General features: G+C 40.6%; 1 protein-coding gene and 1 long non-coding RNA gene across 6 annotated transcripts in view; one reads left to right on the top strand and one right to left on the bottom strand.

Moving 5' to 3' along the window:
- Positions 1-17,886, bottom strand: part of ADAMTS9 (ADAM metallopeptidase with thrombospondin type 1 motif 9) — a 208,757-nt gene that overhangs the window by 36,550 nt on the left and 154,321 nt on the right. Inside the window, 2 exon segments of the mRNA XM_056804375.1 lie at positions 5,517-5,687; positions 13,573-13,740. Of these exon segments, the coding sequence (XP_056660353.1) occupies positions 5,517-5,687; positions 13,573-13,740 (339 nt within the window).
- Positions 5,565-17,886, top strand: part of LOC103099415 (uncharacterized) — a 36,319-nt gene continuing 23,997 nt past the window's right edge. For 2 of the 5 annotated variants that reach the window (XR_008913357.1, XR_008913356.1), the window contains exon 1: positions 5,584-5,704. This is a non-coding gene — a long non-coding RNA (uncharacterized LOC103099415). Of the gene's footprint in view, positions 5,705-17,886 lie in introns of all 5 variants that reach the window. The other 3 variants (XR_001623765.2, XR_008913355.1, XR_008913358.1) reach the window with 3 other exon arrangements.

Below are 17,886 nucleotides of genomic sequence, written 5' to 3' on the forward strand. Positions count from 1 at the left end.
GTTAAACAGTGACTTATAAAGAAGGATTTTTCCAACCACCATCAGATTCTACCTAGTCATGCCTGGACTTTAAGGACTGCCACTGTTCAGTGCTCAGACCTGAGAACATTGTAGAAAAACAGCGTGATCCCTGAATGCCCACCTATCACCGACCGGGAAGTTAGCAGAGTTAAAAGAGCTTTGGCCTCGGAGTCAGCAGAAATGTATGCGTGGATTCAGCCTTAGGTGCACAAGGAGTGACCATGGGCAGGGCCCTTGACCTCTCTGCTTCCTCATCTGCAAAGCAGGGGTGAGAATAATGGCACCAATCTCACGGTGTTGTGAAGAGACTCTAATGAGCTAGCGTATGTAAAATACATCGCAAAAACATCAAGTGCTTTATAACTGTGAGTTATTATTAATACCAGAGGAAAGAGAAAAGCTGACAAAGACCCTTCTTTCTCTACAGGCATCCAAGAAATATTGGTTAAGTAATGGATTGCACTGGAAGTTCCATGAGCATCTTAAACTCAACATGACTAAAACTGAATCTATTCTTGCTCCTTCCAAATTTTACGACTATTCTTGAGGGTTATCATCATCCCAATCACTCAAGGTGCAGACGGAGACATCATTCTCTACATTCTCTTTTTCTCTCACCCTTTGTATACAATTCATTGCCAAGTTTTGTTGCTTCTACCTTTCCATCTCCTGTATACACCTTCTTCTCTTGTTGACAATGCTACCAAGCTATTCTAGACCACAGACCAAGTTTTGTTACTTCTACCTTCCTAATATCTCTGCTGTCTACTGCGATAGAGGAATGATCCAGAGACTTTCATATTCCTATTTCAAACAATATAACATTCAACTATTGAATAAAAATAATTTGTCTTATGTATTATACATATATGATGCTTATTAAAATGTAACAATTTTCATCATAGTTAGATATATGCTATGTTCCCGTTTTAGTTCCAACTGTCAGTTTGTGACAGGTGAAAATGGTGGATCTTTTTTCTGGGGTGCCAAATTGTATTAGAGGGTTGGTTTTGGTATAATGGAGAAAGAGTAGATCATCCCAGAAAGTAAAAGGAGGGTGAGATGGATTCCCCCCTTCAGTTTTCTTCAAATATGTCTCTCCACTAACCCTGCCTTTAATCCCCTCTAATAATTGATTTAATGGGTGAATCCTTTCCCTTAGGGAAAGAGAGAGAGATCAGTTCTCTCCCCCTTCAATATGACAAGGAAGTCAATTTAAGATAACTAACAACTTTATTTTAACAAATGGTGGTTAGGGGTAAGATAAGCAAGATGTCTTCAGGTTGGAGTTTATAGGAAAGAGGGTAAGGAAATCCCTGTCTGTCTAAAATATCTTTCTCCCTCCCCCCAAAATTGAGAGACCCGGGCTTGTCAGCCTTGTCTCTAAGAGGCTCAGGGTCTGGTAACCCCAGGTCTTTTATCACAGCAGCATCAATGTCCAGACTCAGGGTATTACAGGGGCTATGTGAGATCTTTTTATGCTGTTCTTATATTTCTCAGTTTATGCCACAATTCTTGGTGTCTTTAAAGGGGAAATGGTGGTTGGGATCAATGAGGGATTTGAAAAGCTCAGGAGAGAAATCTCTGATAGGAAGGTCCTTGACAAGCCCTCATGATAACAGAGCCTTCCTTCTGGGATTATCTCCAACGGATCCTTTCTATATCTTGTTCATAAAGAATTGTGTGCATGTTGTCGTTCTCATTAGACCATGAACTCCTTGAGGACAAGCACGACTTTTGTCTATTTTTGTATCTTCAGCACTTAGTACACTGCCTGATACACAGCAGGTAATCAATAATGCTTAATGCCTGAATGACTGAGCAGGAGATGTAAGAAAGGGAGAAGGAAAAAGCAATGATTTGGGAGAATCTTGCAAAAACTAAGGGGGGACTATTAATGTCATCATTCATTGTTTTACTTGCTAATGCAATGACCAAGAAGGAATCAGAGCTAAAAAGCCAGGAATCATATTCCTTATAATCCACTCATTGTGTGTTCTCTGGAATGGGATCAAGAGTAGCAGCTTGGCATCATGAAAAGAGTTGAGCTCAGGAAGACCTTAGTTAGAATTCTACCCCCAAATACTTATTAGTGGAGTGACGCATGCTGGACAAATCACTCAACGTCATCATCTTGCCCTCTTCCCCATAAGAAAAAGTAAGTTCCTTGAGGGTAAGAATTTTATTGTCCCAATATTGTCCCAATGGGATGGGCTGTCTCTGGAGGTAATGGGTTCTCTTTCAATTTTAGGCTTGATGTAAGTAAGACTTCTTGACCCTGAGAGAGATCTATGGATGGAATGGGCTGTCTCATGAGAACATGGGTCATCTTTCATTGGCGGGCTTCCTTTAAAGGTCAGCTATTGAATACAATGTACTAGGGTTCTTTTTTTTGGCATGTGCATTGGACAAGATGACTATGGAGGGCCCTTTTAGCTCATGGAATTCAATGAGTAAGTTTCCTGATCTGGAAAATGGAGATATTAATATTTCATTCAAAGGTCTGCTATGAGGATCAAATGATATCACATAGGTAAAGTGCTTGTCAGTGCTATTTATATGCTAGCTAGTGGTAGTATGAGCATCATTCTTATCATTACCATGAATGGGTAGGAAATTGCCTCCTCTATGGATCTGCATATAAAACTTCATCATGGATGATTATCAATGGGTTCCTTTCTCTTCTAGGATCTGTATCAGTGACTCTCCCCTTTGCAGGGCAGGGACGGGTTTTTATTTTGTCTTTGCATCCCCAGGATCATGCAGAGCACCCAGCAGCACATCCTAGGTGCCCGTTTGGAAGGGGACATGAATAAGCTCCTTCCTGGTTCCCCTCCCACCAGTTTCCTTTGTCCTCTGCTACACCGTGATGCCCACACGCCTGACCTTCTTCCAGCCCCCTATTTCTGCCTTCATATACCTGGGGCAGGAAACTAGCTGGAGAGTTAAACACTTGAGGCAGTCTGCTTGATGGCCTTATGCAAAGAGTGCTTCATTCATATTTCCAGCACTAGAGATAACTTTGCCTGGTTTCTCTGAAAAATGTTTTTTTTGAGTGAGAGAGCAAGGAGGAGACCTCCAAGGCTATTGGCTCTATCTGGCATTCTGTTCTGATTCCCAGCAAATGAGACCATTTGAAGGGAAAGTAAAAAACAAATAAACATTGCCCGCAGATGAAATGAATGCATAGGCTTCTAGAGTTTGTTGGGGAACATGATTTTTGCCTAATGTGTTCAAGACAAGATTTGCATTCTTTGGCATTTGATTAGAACCTTCAATGTGGACTAAGGACTGAGATTGTCATTCTTTTGGTTGTTTCAAGAATTGAAAATATTTGGCCAAGGTGTTAGTACTCAACTGAGAGCCATTCCTACTGCTGCTTGCTTGCTTTTCAGGGCTTGGAACACTTAGCTGGATTTAAATCTGTTATGGGTTGAGAGGGAGGGGGAGGGGGAAAGGGAGAGAGAGACAGAAAGAGAGAGAGAGAGAGACAGAGACAGAGACAGAGAGAAACAGACAGAAACAGAGACAGAGAGAAACAGAGAGAGAGAGAGACAGAGACACAGAGTCACAGAGACAGAGACAGTCATAGACAGACAGACAGACAGGCAAAGAGAAGGAAGGAAGGAAGGAAGGAAGGAAGGAAGGAAGGAAGGAAGGAAGGAAGGAAGGAAGGAAGGAAGGAAGGAAAATGCGGAAAGAGGGATAACTAAGTGGCTCAATGGACTGAGAAGTAGGGTTTGAGATGTGAGGTCCTGGGTTCAAATTTAGCCCCAGAGGATTCTTAGCTCTGTGACTCTAGGTGAGTTACTTTGTCCCAGATTCCTAGCCCTTTCCACTCTTCTGACTTAGAACCAATACTTAGTATTGATTCTAAGAAAGAAGATAAGAGTATTTTTTTAATAAAGGAAATGAAAAGTATGGAGAGAGAGAAGAAGAAGATCTAAAGTTAGACTATCAAAGGGGAAAACAAGGTCTATTGTAGTTAAAGGTAAGAGAAGGAGGCATTCTTTTCCATAATGGATCAATCATTAGCACCTCCTTTAGAAAATATGGGGAGATGACCTTGCTAGGTGACCCCTTCTTGATTTGTTAAATGTAGTCATCTCTAGAGAAGAAAGGAGCTTGGAATGATTAAATGGCACGAAAACCACTGATAATTCCATCACTGCCCACTTTTAACAATAGACCAATTTTAATTTCATTTGCCCCCCCATATGTCTTAGTAGAAGGACCAAGATGACTCCCCTACCCTAAGTCCTATCAAGGAGAAAAATGGTCTGAAGGAAGAAGAGAAGCAAACACCCTAGATTGCCATACGTTGCATAATTAGCACCTAAAATACTGGCAAGATTTACCTTTAAAGGGTAAAAAAAGGAATTGACTCTCTAGGTGTGAGAAAAAGGGAAGAAAATGAGCAGAAATGATATAAAAAGGGTTTGGAGGGGGAAGCGCAGGAGGATTTCAGAAGCTATGACTGCTATGAGATCCCAAGGCTGGGAGAGTTCAGAGGACATCACATTCTCTTCCTCTACTCCTGGAAAAGAATCCAAAGTCTGATGTCTCAGTCTCAAAGTTCTATCAGAAAAGGATTCCTCCAAAGTAGGAGTCTGTTTTTTTTTTTGGGGGGGGTGGGGGGCCATTGGTGTCTGAATGTAATGTAACATCACTGTGCCAGACGTGTTATAAGTATGACTTGCTAAGGTGACCCAGGCTCTGACAGAGCTGGGATCTGAGCCCCAGATCATCAGATCATAACTAGAGATCTTGGAGAGATTTCAGAGCCAGCCAGTCAATATCTCCATCTTATAGATGAGGAGGCTAAGCCTTGGGCTGGAGGTGAAATAAAGTGTCCAAGGTCAATACAGGTAAGGAAATGGCAGCTGGGAGAATCTGGACCAAGATCTTCGGATTGCAAAGTCCAAGCTTTTCACCACTGTACCATACTTCTCCTGAGCCAAATATTAACTCTGAGTGGAAAAACCCCACAAAATGGCATCTCCTCATTGGGACTCTGATGAGCTATTCCTTCAGACTACATACTTGAAGAAAAAATTCTCTGACCCTTGGAAGTTAATTCAAGTTTTAGTAGCAAGTGTTGCCCACCCAAGAGACACCCAAAAGGAAACATATCATGTGGGACCTCCCTGAAGCCTGCCGAGGTCTTTGATTTAGATTCTCCCTCCCCTGCTAATCTAGCCTCTTATCTTCCCTTCCTTCCAAACGAGTCAACTCTTTCCTCACAGGCCAGTGGAACATGAATGTTCAGAAACCCGTTACGATATTGAATTAAAAATGAAGAGGACTCTCACCCCCGTCAGGGGAAACCCTGGCTGTCTGACAGAAGACTCTGCTGGAGCCAGAGCCGCCGTCCTCTTCGGTGGCTGGACTTCAGAGCAGAAGTAACGTGATGCTGGCCGGGGAACATTGAGGAGGGGTGGAGATCAGGGAGGGAAGGACGCCTGACAGCTGCCTGCCCTGGGCCCTCTACTTACACTTTGCCATTCCTCTGTCCTCCAAGTGTACAGGGGACACGCCGGGGAGAGGCAGGTTTGCTCGGACACAGGTCTGGTGTACAGGTTGCATTCGCTCTCCCTCGTTTTGTGGGCTCCAGTCCGACAGTCCACATTCCTCTGCTGGACGCCCTGGCCACAGGACACGGAGCACTGAAGAGACAGACAAAGTAAGTGGGAGCTTCTGATATCTTTTTCTGGAGGGGGAGGAGGAAGGTGAACAGAATAGAAATGAAGTTTATATTCTTAATGAAAAACCTTCCGTGACTATCTAGACAATTTCTAATATTTCCAAAGAAAATAATCAAAACGATGTCTTAGGTCTAGGAAACCAGGAAAGTTGGAGCTTATGTGTTTTCACTGGAGCTCCAGCAAACAATTTTGAAGTGACAAATCCCAACCACTTTATCACTGGAAACTCTAAGAAGGAAATCTGAATGAAAACAGGAAAAAAAAAACAAACCCAAGATGATATTGGCACAGTGTAAAAACAGGGAAACCAAAATGATTTCTGTCTGAGATCCGGGGCACTTGGGAGTTAAAACAGAGGGGTCAAACTGGAGTTTCGTAGCATGATTTTGAAAAAAACAAAACAAAAAAAAGAGCATGGGAATATAAAGTCGAATATAAGTAGAAAGTGTCTCCTCTCATCTAATACCTTGTAAAATGTTATTCTGTGTCATTCGTAATATTGATGTCTATTTACAAATATGGCTGCATATGTTAAGAGCACTGAGTTGGTGGGGAGTGGAGGAAAAAGAAACATTTTCTTAAGTGTTTTCAGCCCGTGAAAAGATAATGTAAATCATATGGAAATAGTTTATTGACCCAACCCACAGCACAACATATTAAATCAGCAATTAACTCTTCTCTAAATTAATTTTTTATGGTTTCTTTATGGTGAAGTTCCATAATCTTGCTTGTGAGCAGGGAGAGAATTATTGCCTTTATTAAGGTTTAGATAATAAGAAAGGAAAAACATCACTTGATTAGGACAGGCGTTCTTGGCCATTAAAGGATGTTTGCCAAACATCAGGGCTATGTCAGCCTTCTTTAATGGGGCTGCCACCAACGAACAGGTTTAACATGCATTGAGTCACATCCATCTGAATGGAACTTCTTAAATAATAGAATTAAGCTGCTGACCCAATGCAAAAATTCTCTTTCAATTATCACGTAGGAAAACTCATCACTGGATAGGACTAATGAGAATTCACTATCAGAAAACATTATAAAGCATAACCAAATGGATTCCTCCCAATAATCATTATTTCCATTACAGATACTTAGCAATAAAAGTGCCCTTCTTTAGAAGGCTGCCCATGCATCCAAATTTATTCAAATGTCTCCCACGTGAACACTGATATGACTGTCAACCTTTAAAGGTTTATAGGAAAGCTAACTGGATAACAGGCAAAGATTATGAATGAGCACAGAGAGCATTACCTGAGGCTGAACCACGGAACGAAGAGTTAATACATCTGGGGCTCCCAAAGGGGAGCTTTGGGGCTTTGGGGGCCAATTTTAGTCCCAGAGGACGGTAGGGATGAAGGGATCTGAAGACTGTGCTACCAGTGATAGAGGGGCTGCTGGGAAGTGGATGGTTAAGACCCACATAACATATGGTACACATAGAATGGGCCATGCTGGAGGGTGACTGCTTTGCCATTGACAGAAATCCCATTGAAGGCAGAAGGTAGAATGAAAAACAAACCATTTGGCAGACATTCAATTAGAATATTGCGTCTTCGATGGAAAAGGCAGTCATATTCTAGGATAAATAGTCTGAGCAATAACCCATGGCAACAAAAGCCCTATGTAGATTTATGTTGAATGGCTGACGTGTGGCAGGAATGTTAACATAGGAATTATTATTAGGCTGAACCCAAACCTGTAAAAATGGTTTTATATCCTAAAAGAAAAAATGATGAGTTTTTGGAGGGGACTTGAGAGGCTATGGTGTATCTGCTCATACTTTAAGATGCTAAAACTCTAGCTAGTTACCACTTTTTGCTACTTACTACAGAGCTCCTGTGAAGGTAAAAGAAATTGATATGTTTTAAATACTTTACAGAATTAAAAATATATAAATATATATGTATATATGTTTATTAGTTTTTAAAGAGGGGAGTCCATACACACATGACTTTAACAATACAAAGCAGCTCCCTTGGTTAAAATTTCTCACTGATATTCAGTGGCAATTCACTTTTTTCTTTTAATTCTTATCTTCTGTCTTAGAAGCAATAAAGTGTATTGGTTCCAAGGTAAAAGAATGGTACGGGCTAGGCAATGGGGGTTAAACGACTTGCCTAGGATCACACAGCTAGATTTGAACCCAGGACCTCTTGCCTCTGGGTCTGGTTCTTGATTCACTGTGCTACTCAGTTGCCCCTATAATTCACCTTTAAGATATAGTGTTAAAGAGCCACTTGGGGAGTTTTAGGAAGGTCAGTAACTTTCCAGTGGCCACAGGGATAATATGGGACAGAGGCCCATCCAAATCTTTATGACCTGGCTTCCAGATACGGTACCACACCACGTCTCCCCATGATTTTTGTTATTGCCAAAAGCCAATTTTCTGGTGTGACTATATTCCAGTTCACAGCTTCTACATTATCAATGCCAAGATATGATCCCTAAGTATCTAGGTCCCTAACTTTAAAAAATATCCACTAGGAGTTATCAAATGAAGATAATAAGCTGAATATTCTATTCTTGTCCAAATTCATGCACTGAAAATGCATCAAATGGTAGAATGAAAAGAAATGAAATTCTAAAAATTGGGGACTTCAGCAAATTAGGATATCGATTCCTGTTTGTCAATTTCACGGTCCTACATTTATTATGGATCAAAAAAGTCCAGATGACGAACGTGAACCTTAGAAAGGAAAACGTGGCTCTCTTGCAAAAATGTTAAAAGCTATTTGGAGAAATAACTGGCAGGAGACAATTTCACTTGATTATAGATGCCCAGCAAGCTCCAAGCTCTGAATCACCAAATACTGCATGTGGCCTCTATCATACTTTTTTAGAGTTGGGGGATACAAGGTCAGATGCTCTATTTCACTCTCTTTGTTCCATTTCCATGGCATGATTGGTCCATTCTGGGATCCTACTGAGTTCTCAGCATTTAATAATGAAAACTTTCTAAAGAAAGGACTTTAAAAAAATGAAACCAAACCAAGTAACCAACAAAATATAGCATGATCTGCTGCCTAGATACCTCTCAGCTAGGCTGCAGAGGAAAGCTCTGAAACTTGAAGGGATGACCGTGATACCTCAAAGCCATCCTCTTAGCATTACAGATTATAGATGCAGGTTTGTAGAGTTTCGGTTTTAGTTCATAACTACTGAGCTGTGAGAACTGAGCACATGTCTCTAGACTCTCCACTTAGCAACACTCTCATCCCTAACTTGCTGGCCTTAAAGGGAAATGATTTAAAGCACAGAGATCTCGGATCTGAATGGGGTCAGAGAAGGACTCTATGGCCTCTAAATTTGAGCTCTAAATCTATGATCTCCATTCTGCAATTCCCTTTTGGCTCCATGCCCATTAATCATACATAGAAAAATACCTGAAAACATTTCTCCTTTTGTATAAGACTTTGTATAAAGTCTTAAAGAAGCTGAATCATGGAAATTCTTAAATAATCTGGACCTTAATTTCCTCATCTGTAACATTAGGTTGGATGGGATGACCTCTAAGTATCTTTTCAATTCTAAATCTTATGAGTCTATAAAATTAAGGTATTGATGTTTTTAGAAGAGAACGCTGCTGACTTGGAAGCCTTTAGAACTCTAATTAAGGAAATGATCAACCCTAAATTCAGAGAACTAACAATGAAATATCGCATCCACCTTTTGCAAGAGAAGCAGGAGGACTGAAGAATGGCTGAAAATGTAGAACGATTGATATTTTTGAACATGGACAATTGTAAGCATTTGCTTTAACTAGACTATGCATATTTATTATCAAGGCTTTCTTTTCTTTTTGTTATTCAATTGGAGGGGAGCAGAGTGAAAAATAGATAGGAAAAAATTTTTAAAATAAATAAAGCTGAAAAGAGAATGCTGTTTAGAAGTGACTGTCAGAAAATCATAAATCATGAGCCAGAAGGAACCTCAATCTAGTCATAGAATGATAGATTTGTACTTGAAAGGGACCTTAGAGATCATCTAGGCCCACTATCTTATTTTATATATCAGGAAACTGAGACTCAGGTAGATGAACTCATATGTCTAAGGTTATATAGGTAGTTAGCACTGGAGGTGAGATTTGAATCTAGGTCCCCTGCCTCCAGGGCTAGTCCTTTTTCCATAGTACTAAGTTGTTTGTTTACTATCTTACTTGCTTATTCCTCCATCAAAAGGGCTAGTAGGACTGAGATAATTCTTGTAATTTAAGCAAGATCCAAGTAAACCAGGCAATGTTTACATTGATTAACTGAGAAACTATGTATCCTAAGAGGGATGGGATGGAAGGAAGATTTGCCCATATTATCTGATAGATTGTCTTCCATCTGTCTCTTATTCTGCACATGCTAATACGAGTAGGTATCTCTATAAATGAGAGTGATGGAATAATTAAAGAAAAGACAGCTTCCAAGTGCTAGATGAACTAACCCATGGATTCAGTGGATGAGAATTTGGTTGTATACTTGAAAATATCACTCCTCATCCTAGTCCCAACAAAAACGTGGGTCAGAGGACTGATTCTCATACATTGGAAGGTGGATGACCCCTATTCACATAAAAGCAAATGAAAAGGTTCCCAATAGACACTCTTTTCATTTCCTTGCCAAACATCAAACACAGAAATGGGGCATCCTTGGCTTCAGCAGAGGGGATTTTAAGAGTATTTTGGAGTCCTGTATCTCAGCAAAGGGGAGACCCTTACAGGAATTTTCAATCACCATCAATGTGTCAATTTTGCTTGTGTCAAAAGTTTTGCACAATCGTATTCTAATTCAATGACTTCTAGGTCAGTATTTTATAAATTATCAATAGTTTCCTTCTAATAATCTTACTAAACCTAATGATCTATTTTCCTTTTTTAATCCTCAAGGCAGATGGGTTAATATAGTTGTGGGGTTCTATAAACTTAAAAAAAATTTTTTGATGACCATATTTTACTATAATTGGTTTTCTTTTGTAATCTCATATATTTTATTTTATGCACTTAAACACATTATTCTGATAAGTGGTCCATAAGCTTTCCCAGAGTACCAAAGAGGTCCATGATAAATAGAAAGTTAAGAAGTCCTAGTACTGGATTGATCGCAGGCCTTGAAGTCACCAAGGCCTAGCTTTAAATCTTGCCCTTAACTAGGTGACTTTGGGAAGTCCTTTAACCTCTTTATACTCCCTAGGCAGCTCTCCAAGGCAATAAGTTAGAGAAGAGCTGCTGTTCTCCTTCACTGGAGACAGTTTCCCTGTTGGCAACTCCTGAAATCTCAGGTGTGGGGAAACCTGTTTCCCTCCCTTACCCCCACTGATATTTTTTTCCAAATATTCTCCAGATGCTGATGATCAATATTATTTTTCTCCTTGTTGGGATAGCACAATTGCCCAGAAATGATATAGGCAGTAAAAGTTTATGGTGAATTTCCATAGCACCACAAGAAAAAAATGCTCTCATTATATGCTAATCAGCTTCACTGTGATAGACAAAGTAAGTGGTTGAAAATTGTTTTTCAAACCTTAGCCCCAGCTTAAAAAGATCCAAAGGATGTACATGAGATTTTGGGGAATACCTTTGAGTTTTGCAGTGAAGTTATTTTTCTAAAATGCCTTATTTCCTTTTCAAGCGTAAGATTTTTAAAAGTATAAAATTTCAACACAACTTTCAGGAGGCTTTACAATCAATTTTTCTCATCTGTCTCAGAAACGCTGCATCCTCTAAATAGCATCTTCTTTTTTTGGTGGGGGGGAGCAGCTTTTAAAGTTAGGCAGGGCCTTGTTCTGCAAGCTGGCATTTTTATAAACTTTATTGCCACTCTCTCTTTCTGCCATGGAGAGAAATCATGCTAATGATTCAAGTCCATATTGAATGGCAGACAAAAGCATCTGGGAGAACAAGCAATTTAAAACAAATAACTCCGAAGAGCTGAGGCTAAGGGAGACAGTTTCTCCTGCTTCCTAAGTGTGGGAGTCTCCTTCCTTCTTTCAGGTCACCCCGTTAGCATGCTGCCATGGCTCAAGTTTTTGGGCCACTTTTCCCTGCATATAACAAAACTCTAATTCATTCCAGCTCTTTTCCCAAAGGGTACAAATGGACTCCCACCACATAGCGACTTGGTCCTTGTGTTTTGATAATTCATTGCAACAAATCACATCAGTGCACGATAAAGCAGGCTAAAGTCCATTACATTGCCATGTTTACTTTGTTAGCTACAGAAATGACTTCCTTTCACCATCATTTTTTAGCAGGTGAAGCTCTTTTCCAGGGGCCCATTCCTTGTAATCCTTTTATCTACTGTCATCCCCCAGTAGTTCAACCTAATAATCAGAAATGTGTGGGAGAGTTTTGCTTACCACCACAATCCCAGAGTGACTAGAAACGAAGCTAATCATATTTACCAATAATGAGCAAAAGATTCTTTTAATCTCTTTTCTATAGCATAATTTTTTTAAATGCCCTTCCAGGGAGCATGCGGCTAGAGGTAGAAATTATGAACCATAAGGGAAAGTGACGGGGCGTGAAGCTTTACATGAGAACACACTAATTAGTGGGGTCTCCTAAATAATGCTGCTGCTGACTCTCTGACTAATCGAATGTTCTCCTGGTTTGGAGACCAGAAACCAACCAAGTATAGCAATAGGTCAGGAAAAAAAAATAATTCAGGAAAGATGGGTCAGCGTGCACTATAGCTTTGAGATCTAATCGGTCCATGAAACTGGAGGAAGAACCAAATCAGGCCGGGGCAGAATCAGCTGATTCTTTGAATGTTCGATTTTTGAAAAATAGATTGATCGTTCATTAGGATAAAGGCTTAAGTAGGATTAAAGGGGCTTTGCACGGACACTGAACAAACCCATGTGTTTATTTTTCTTGAGTGGAGCAGACGTGGGGGGAGGCCTAGTTGCAGAGATGGAAAATCTAAGAGGATTAGAAACTGGTTAGAAAAACTGAGATGGAGAGGAAAAAAAAATCTGAGCAAGACCGAGAGAAAATCTGAGCCGTTAGCAGGATGGTTAGGGTTAGAAAGAAAATCAGATCCGTCTAGAGTTTTACAAAATCTGAGAGGTTTGCTGAGAGGCCATTTACTAAAAATTTCAAGGATCCAGCCTCTCAAGTCAATTTCTTTTGTTTATTTTGAAATCAGGAGCACCCAAATCATTCCCATCTTAATGTGATCATGCCCAAATGTTGTTTCGGTCCTGTTTAGCAACATGGAAGCCCTCAAAGAATCTCTACTAAAGGCTATGCCCTGGGACTCTTTTGCAGGGCAATGTCTTTCATTTTTCATCTATTGATGTATGGAAAAATCATGCCAAGTCTTAGCAATTGAAGAAAAGACCTATTTAAGTTCATATAATTTTCAAAGAGTTTCAGTACTTTCAAGTACACAGTAATGAAAACTGAGCCAGAAATGTTGTCCAGTAGAGGCTAGTAGGTCTTGCAGTGGGTCTGTTTGAATGAATAGATAGAGAAGACTGAAACTGGCTTACCAATTGCTCTATCAGACATGGAGACATCTAAGGCTCTTGAAAAGGAATCTGTTCTCTTAAGTAGGGTAAAGTTCCCCTTTCATCTTGTTTGGACTGATCATTTACTTAGCAAATCCTGTCTTGAGGGCGTTCAAAGGTAACCTCCAGCCTAGCTTGTGCCCAGAAAGATGGCGGCACATTCTTAACTGGGTTCCATCCCATTCCTGAGGACTTCCTGAATACGTTTTCCAACGTTTCCCTCTTCCACCCCACTTTAAAAGGACCCCAGAGACCATGTGCAGAAGGGGCATCACCTCCATCATTGGGGACCAATAATTTTGCTAACGAGGACTACACACACGGTAGGGGAGAAGTCATTGCTCACCTGGCTCCAGGCTCCAGCCTTCCACTTGGGACATCTTCCTCCTCTGCACTTTCTTTGCCCATTAGGTTTAGCCAGATGTTTACAGTAATCATTTTCTAAATGGTTTCCATCTTTTGCCATGCAGTACACATTTCGTTGTTTATGCCCCCGACCACAAGAGACAGAGCACTGTAATATAAAGCAATGGCAATGGGTTTTTCATCAATCAAACAGTCATTCAACAAGCATTTAGTAAACACCTGCTGCTCCAGGCACTGTGCTAGAAGCTGAGGGTACAAAGACAAAAGGATAGCAGCCCCTGCCCTTAAGGAGCTGATATGCCATCAGGGGAAACAACACGTACACATATAAGGACGTAAATGAAAGAGAGAAATGAAGGTATTTCTAGATCCAAAGAGGCATCCACAACTTGGGTTGGGAATCAAGAAAGGTTTCGCCTGGGGGATGGATGGCTCTGGAGATGGAGGGAGGCAGGGAGGGCACATCAAACAAAGAGGATCGCTTGTCCAAAGATACGGAGAGATGGGATGTTGTACCGAGTTACAAAAAGACCATTCTGACCCAAATCTAGAGCATATGGCAACGTGCATATATCCACATATACATATATGTGTGTAAACACACACATGTTTAACACATGTATACTCACATATCTATATAATGCACATATCCATATCCATTTATGCAGTTTATATTGTGAATCAGTCTGGAAAGGCAGGAGGGAGCCCGATTGTAAAGAGCTTTGAATGGCATAAAGAGGAATTTGGATTTCTATCCTGAAGAACTAATGAGCCACAGGAGATCCTTAAGCAGGCCAGACTTGAATGTTAGGAAAATCCCTTTGGCAGCTGAGTGGAAATATGGCATTTCACAAAACCAACGAGACAAAGAATGAGGAAGTCTCCTCCCTCAAAGCCACCAAGTCCCATTTCCCCGCCATCTCCTTGGATCCGTTGCCTTCTTAACCATTTGAATAAAGCTAAGTTGTTCTTCATTTCTGTTGTGCTTTTGGGAAGTACTCTACAAGCATCGACTCATTTGAGACTTTCGACAATTCAGCAAAGTAGTTACTGCGTGTTATGTGCCCCATTTTATGGATGTGGAAACCGATACTCTAAGAAATTAGTCAACTTGCCGGAGGTGGCATACGATTTGAACTGAGGTCTTCCTGCCTCCAAATCCAAAGCTCTATCAGCTGCCCCAAACTGTCTCTGAAGCCTTCGTTAGTATTATGGAAGAAAGAACCTACTGGAAGCCTGGAAGGAAGGAATCCATGGCCAAAGGGTAATAGAGTTGTTTCCTTAGTACCCACCTTTAATCAAAAGAAAATTCTTCCAAGAAAAGATTACACTTTGGTGGAGTGGATAGAGCAAGACTCGGATTCAAATATAGCCTCAGACACTCAATAGCGGTGTGACCCTGGGCAAGACTTTTCTCCTCTGAAAAGTGAGAGGACTGGATTCAGTGGCCTCCATGGTCTGGTCTAGCTCTAAATTGAGGATCTTTATGTCCCTCCGTAACTGTTCACTCTCTGCTTCTCATCAAAAATTCTTCAGCTACAGGAGGAAGAAAAGTCAGGGTCTTGAGGGCAGGAACCATTCCAGGGGGTTTGGTTTTGTCTTTGTATCCCCAGAAGCTAGCACTGGGCCTTGCAGGTACATAGTAGGCATTTAATAAATACTTGTCGAAGGAACGAATGAATGGATGAACTTCTGCCTGCTTCACGAGTTGGCTAAGAGCGCCATTGAATAAATGCATGTTGGCTACCTCCCAATTAAGCATCTGAAAGAATCTTCTCAGTCATCTTCCAAAGGAAAAAGCTCTGAGCCTCTACAGCCTGCATTTGGAAATCCAAAGGAAATGAGGAGAAAAGGACCCTAAGAATCCAAAGGCAGGTAAGTTGGTGCCAAACTCATTGAGCGAGGCCCCTCATTTCCACCTCAATCTGCAGGTTCATTGAACCCTTTCAAATGTGACCACGTCTGACATGTCGACCGACCCTAAGCAACGGGACTTTGATTTCAGATTAGAGTCCTCTGGAAGGTTTAGGAATCAAAGGGATTGTGGAGCCAGGACAAGAATTTCAGATGACAGGTTCCTGTAGAATTACGCGAGTGCTTTCCCCAGATGAATGCACCAAGAGCCTCAACTTCCATTTCCTCATTAAGGATTACACAAGTCATTAAAGGCCGGCTGGTTCAGGTTTTCATTGCGTGTTATTTTCACTATTATCAGCCCTTCCCCACTTGCCTTTTGGAGTGAAATGAGAAAGAAGAGGGAAGAATATGGGAAAATTGTTCAGGAGATTTCAAGGGTCATTCCTTTCCTTTTAAAGCTTCTTCCTCATTCCCTACCCCCACCTTGTGACTCCTGGACTTTTATTAATCTACAGTAGAAAAAGGAAAAGGATTTTTTTGCAAAAGCCAACAGTGTCTTAAGAGCTAGGAGTAGATCAATGATTTCATTCAAATAGGGAACTTCTGAATGAAGGAACTCTCTTTACTGCTACAGACTGACACTATTTCAACACCTCATAGTTGTAAAAAATTCCCTCCAGCACTAGAAGGCTAATTACCTTGCCTAGGAATATACCACTATTATGTGTCAGAGGCAGGACTTGAACTCAGGTCTTCCTGATGCAGAAAGCAACTTTCTCTGTCCACTATACTATATGGCTTCTTATGTAAAAGAGATGAAGCAGTGACCAAGTACCCATTGGTCTATGGATATTGAAAGCTGGGGGACTTCACATCATATACTTCTTTTTTGTTGTTGTTTTGTTTTTTTAAATAAATTTATTTATTTAGTCAATTTAGAACATTATTCCTTGGTTACAATAACCACAATATTTCCCTCCCTTCCCCCTAACCACCCGCATACATATACTTCTCAAGGATTGTACAGTTGGAAATTCTTGGACTCCTAAAACTACATTACCCAAAATTCCTTTCTGTGTTACCCAGAATACTTTTCCTTTTGTGCACATTTGCTTCTTCACACATTGGGCTCTGCCACACTCTTCTTTTTTAACTCTTCTCTCCCAATCTGGCTGGGTTTAGGCAGTTCTTTTCTTTTGTTATTAATAATAAACTTTATAAAATATAATACTTTAGTTATTGTATATTAATTTGAAAACCCACAGGGCAGCCCTTGGAAAATCAAAAAGAAGGGGTAGCTAGGTAGCACAGTGGATAGAGTGCTAGGTCTAGAGACAGGAAGACGTGGGTTCAAATGTCGCCTCAGACACTTCCAGCTGAGTGATCTGGACAAGTTCTGTCTTAGAATTCCTACTAAGATAGAAGGTAAGGTTTTTTTAAAAAAAGTTAACATTTTAATTGAGTCTTTATTTTTATAATAGCCCACGTAATGTTGTATTTCCTCTCTAGCTGTTTTCTCATCGTATTTAGATGGCCCTCAGTAAATTAGATTTGTGGAGAGGCATATTCTGGTAGCTCAGGAAATCACCTTGGGTTCTTGTCCTAGCTTAGCTATTCGGTAAGTGCTTAACTGCAATTCCACCTCTAATATGCTTCATTTGTATTTTGTATAAAATATTGGGTTGCAGGAGACCAAGTTCAAGGTCCCCTCCAGGTCTGAAATCCTGGGTTCCAAAGCAGAGGATGAAAAGGAGGTCCCTAATCTCCATGCGATACTAAAGCCAAAGTCTTCCTGTTCTGAATCTATGAAGAGAGTTTGTGTTTGTTGAGACTGTGACATAAAAGAGTCTGAGAAATGAAAATGTTTGTAGCTCGAGAGAAAAAAGAACACTGAAAAAAGCCAATATTTCAGTAAGAAGAAAGCAAGGAATAGAAAGATCCCTTTGGTGTCCCAAAGAAACTGAGATGAAAGATGCATCGGCATGGAACAAGTGAACTAGATTGATATTGTCAGGCTTGTTTAGCTCATTTTGCCACTTTTTCTGCATGAGACTGGAAAAATAAAAAGAATAGGGTCTTGCAGCATATAAATGACCTTATCAATTGGATCTTGCACTAATGGCTTAAAAGTGATTCCATTTCATCACCAGTCAACCAAACCAATTTTCTCTTCTTAAGTAACTGGTTGATTGAATCCCTCACTATCCAACCAGCTGTGCTCTCATGAAGGCATCAGCAAAGGGGGCAGCTAGGTTGGTCAGTGGATTAAGAGCTAGGCTGGGACAAAGGGGTCTTGGGGTCAAATCTGGCCTCAGACACTTCCAAACTGTGAGATGTAGAGCGAGTCACTTCATCCCCATTGCCTAGCCCTTATCACTCTTCTGCTTTGGAACCAATACATAATATTGATTCTAAGATAAAAGGTAGAGAAGAAAGA

Source organism: Monodelphis domestica, chromosome 7 (assembly GCF_027887165.1).
Source record: "Monodelphis domestica isolate mMonDom1 chromosome 7, mMonDom1.pri, whole genome shotgun sequence".
In the NCBI taxonomy this organism is placed as follows: domain Eukaryota; kingdom Metazoa; phylum Chordata; class Mammalia; order Didelphimorphia; family Didelphidae; genus Monodelphis; species Monodelphis domestica.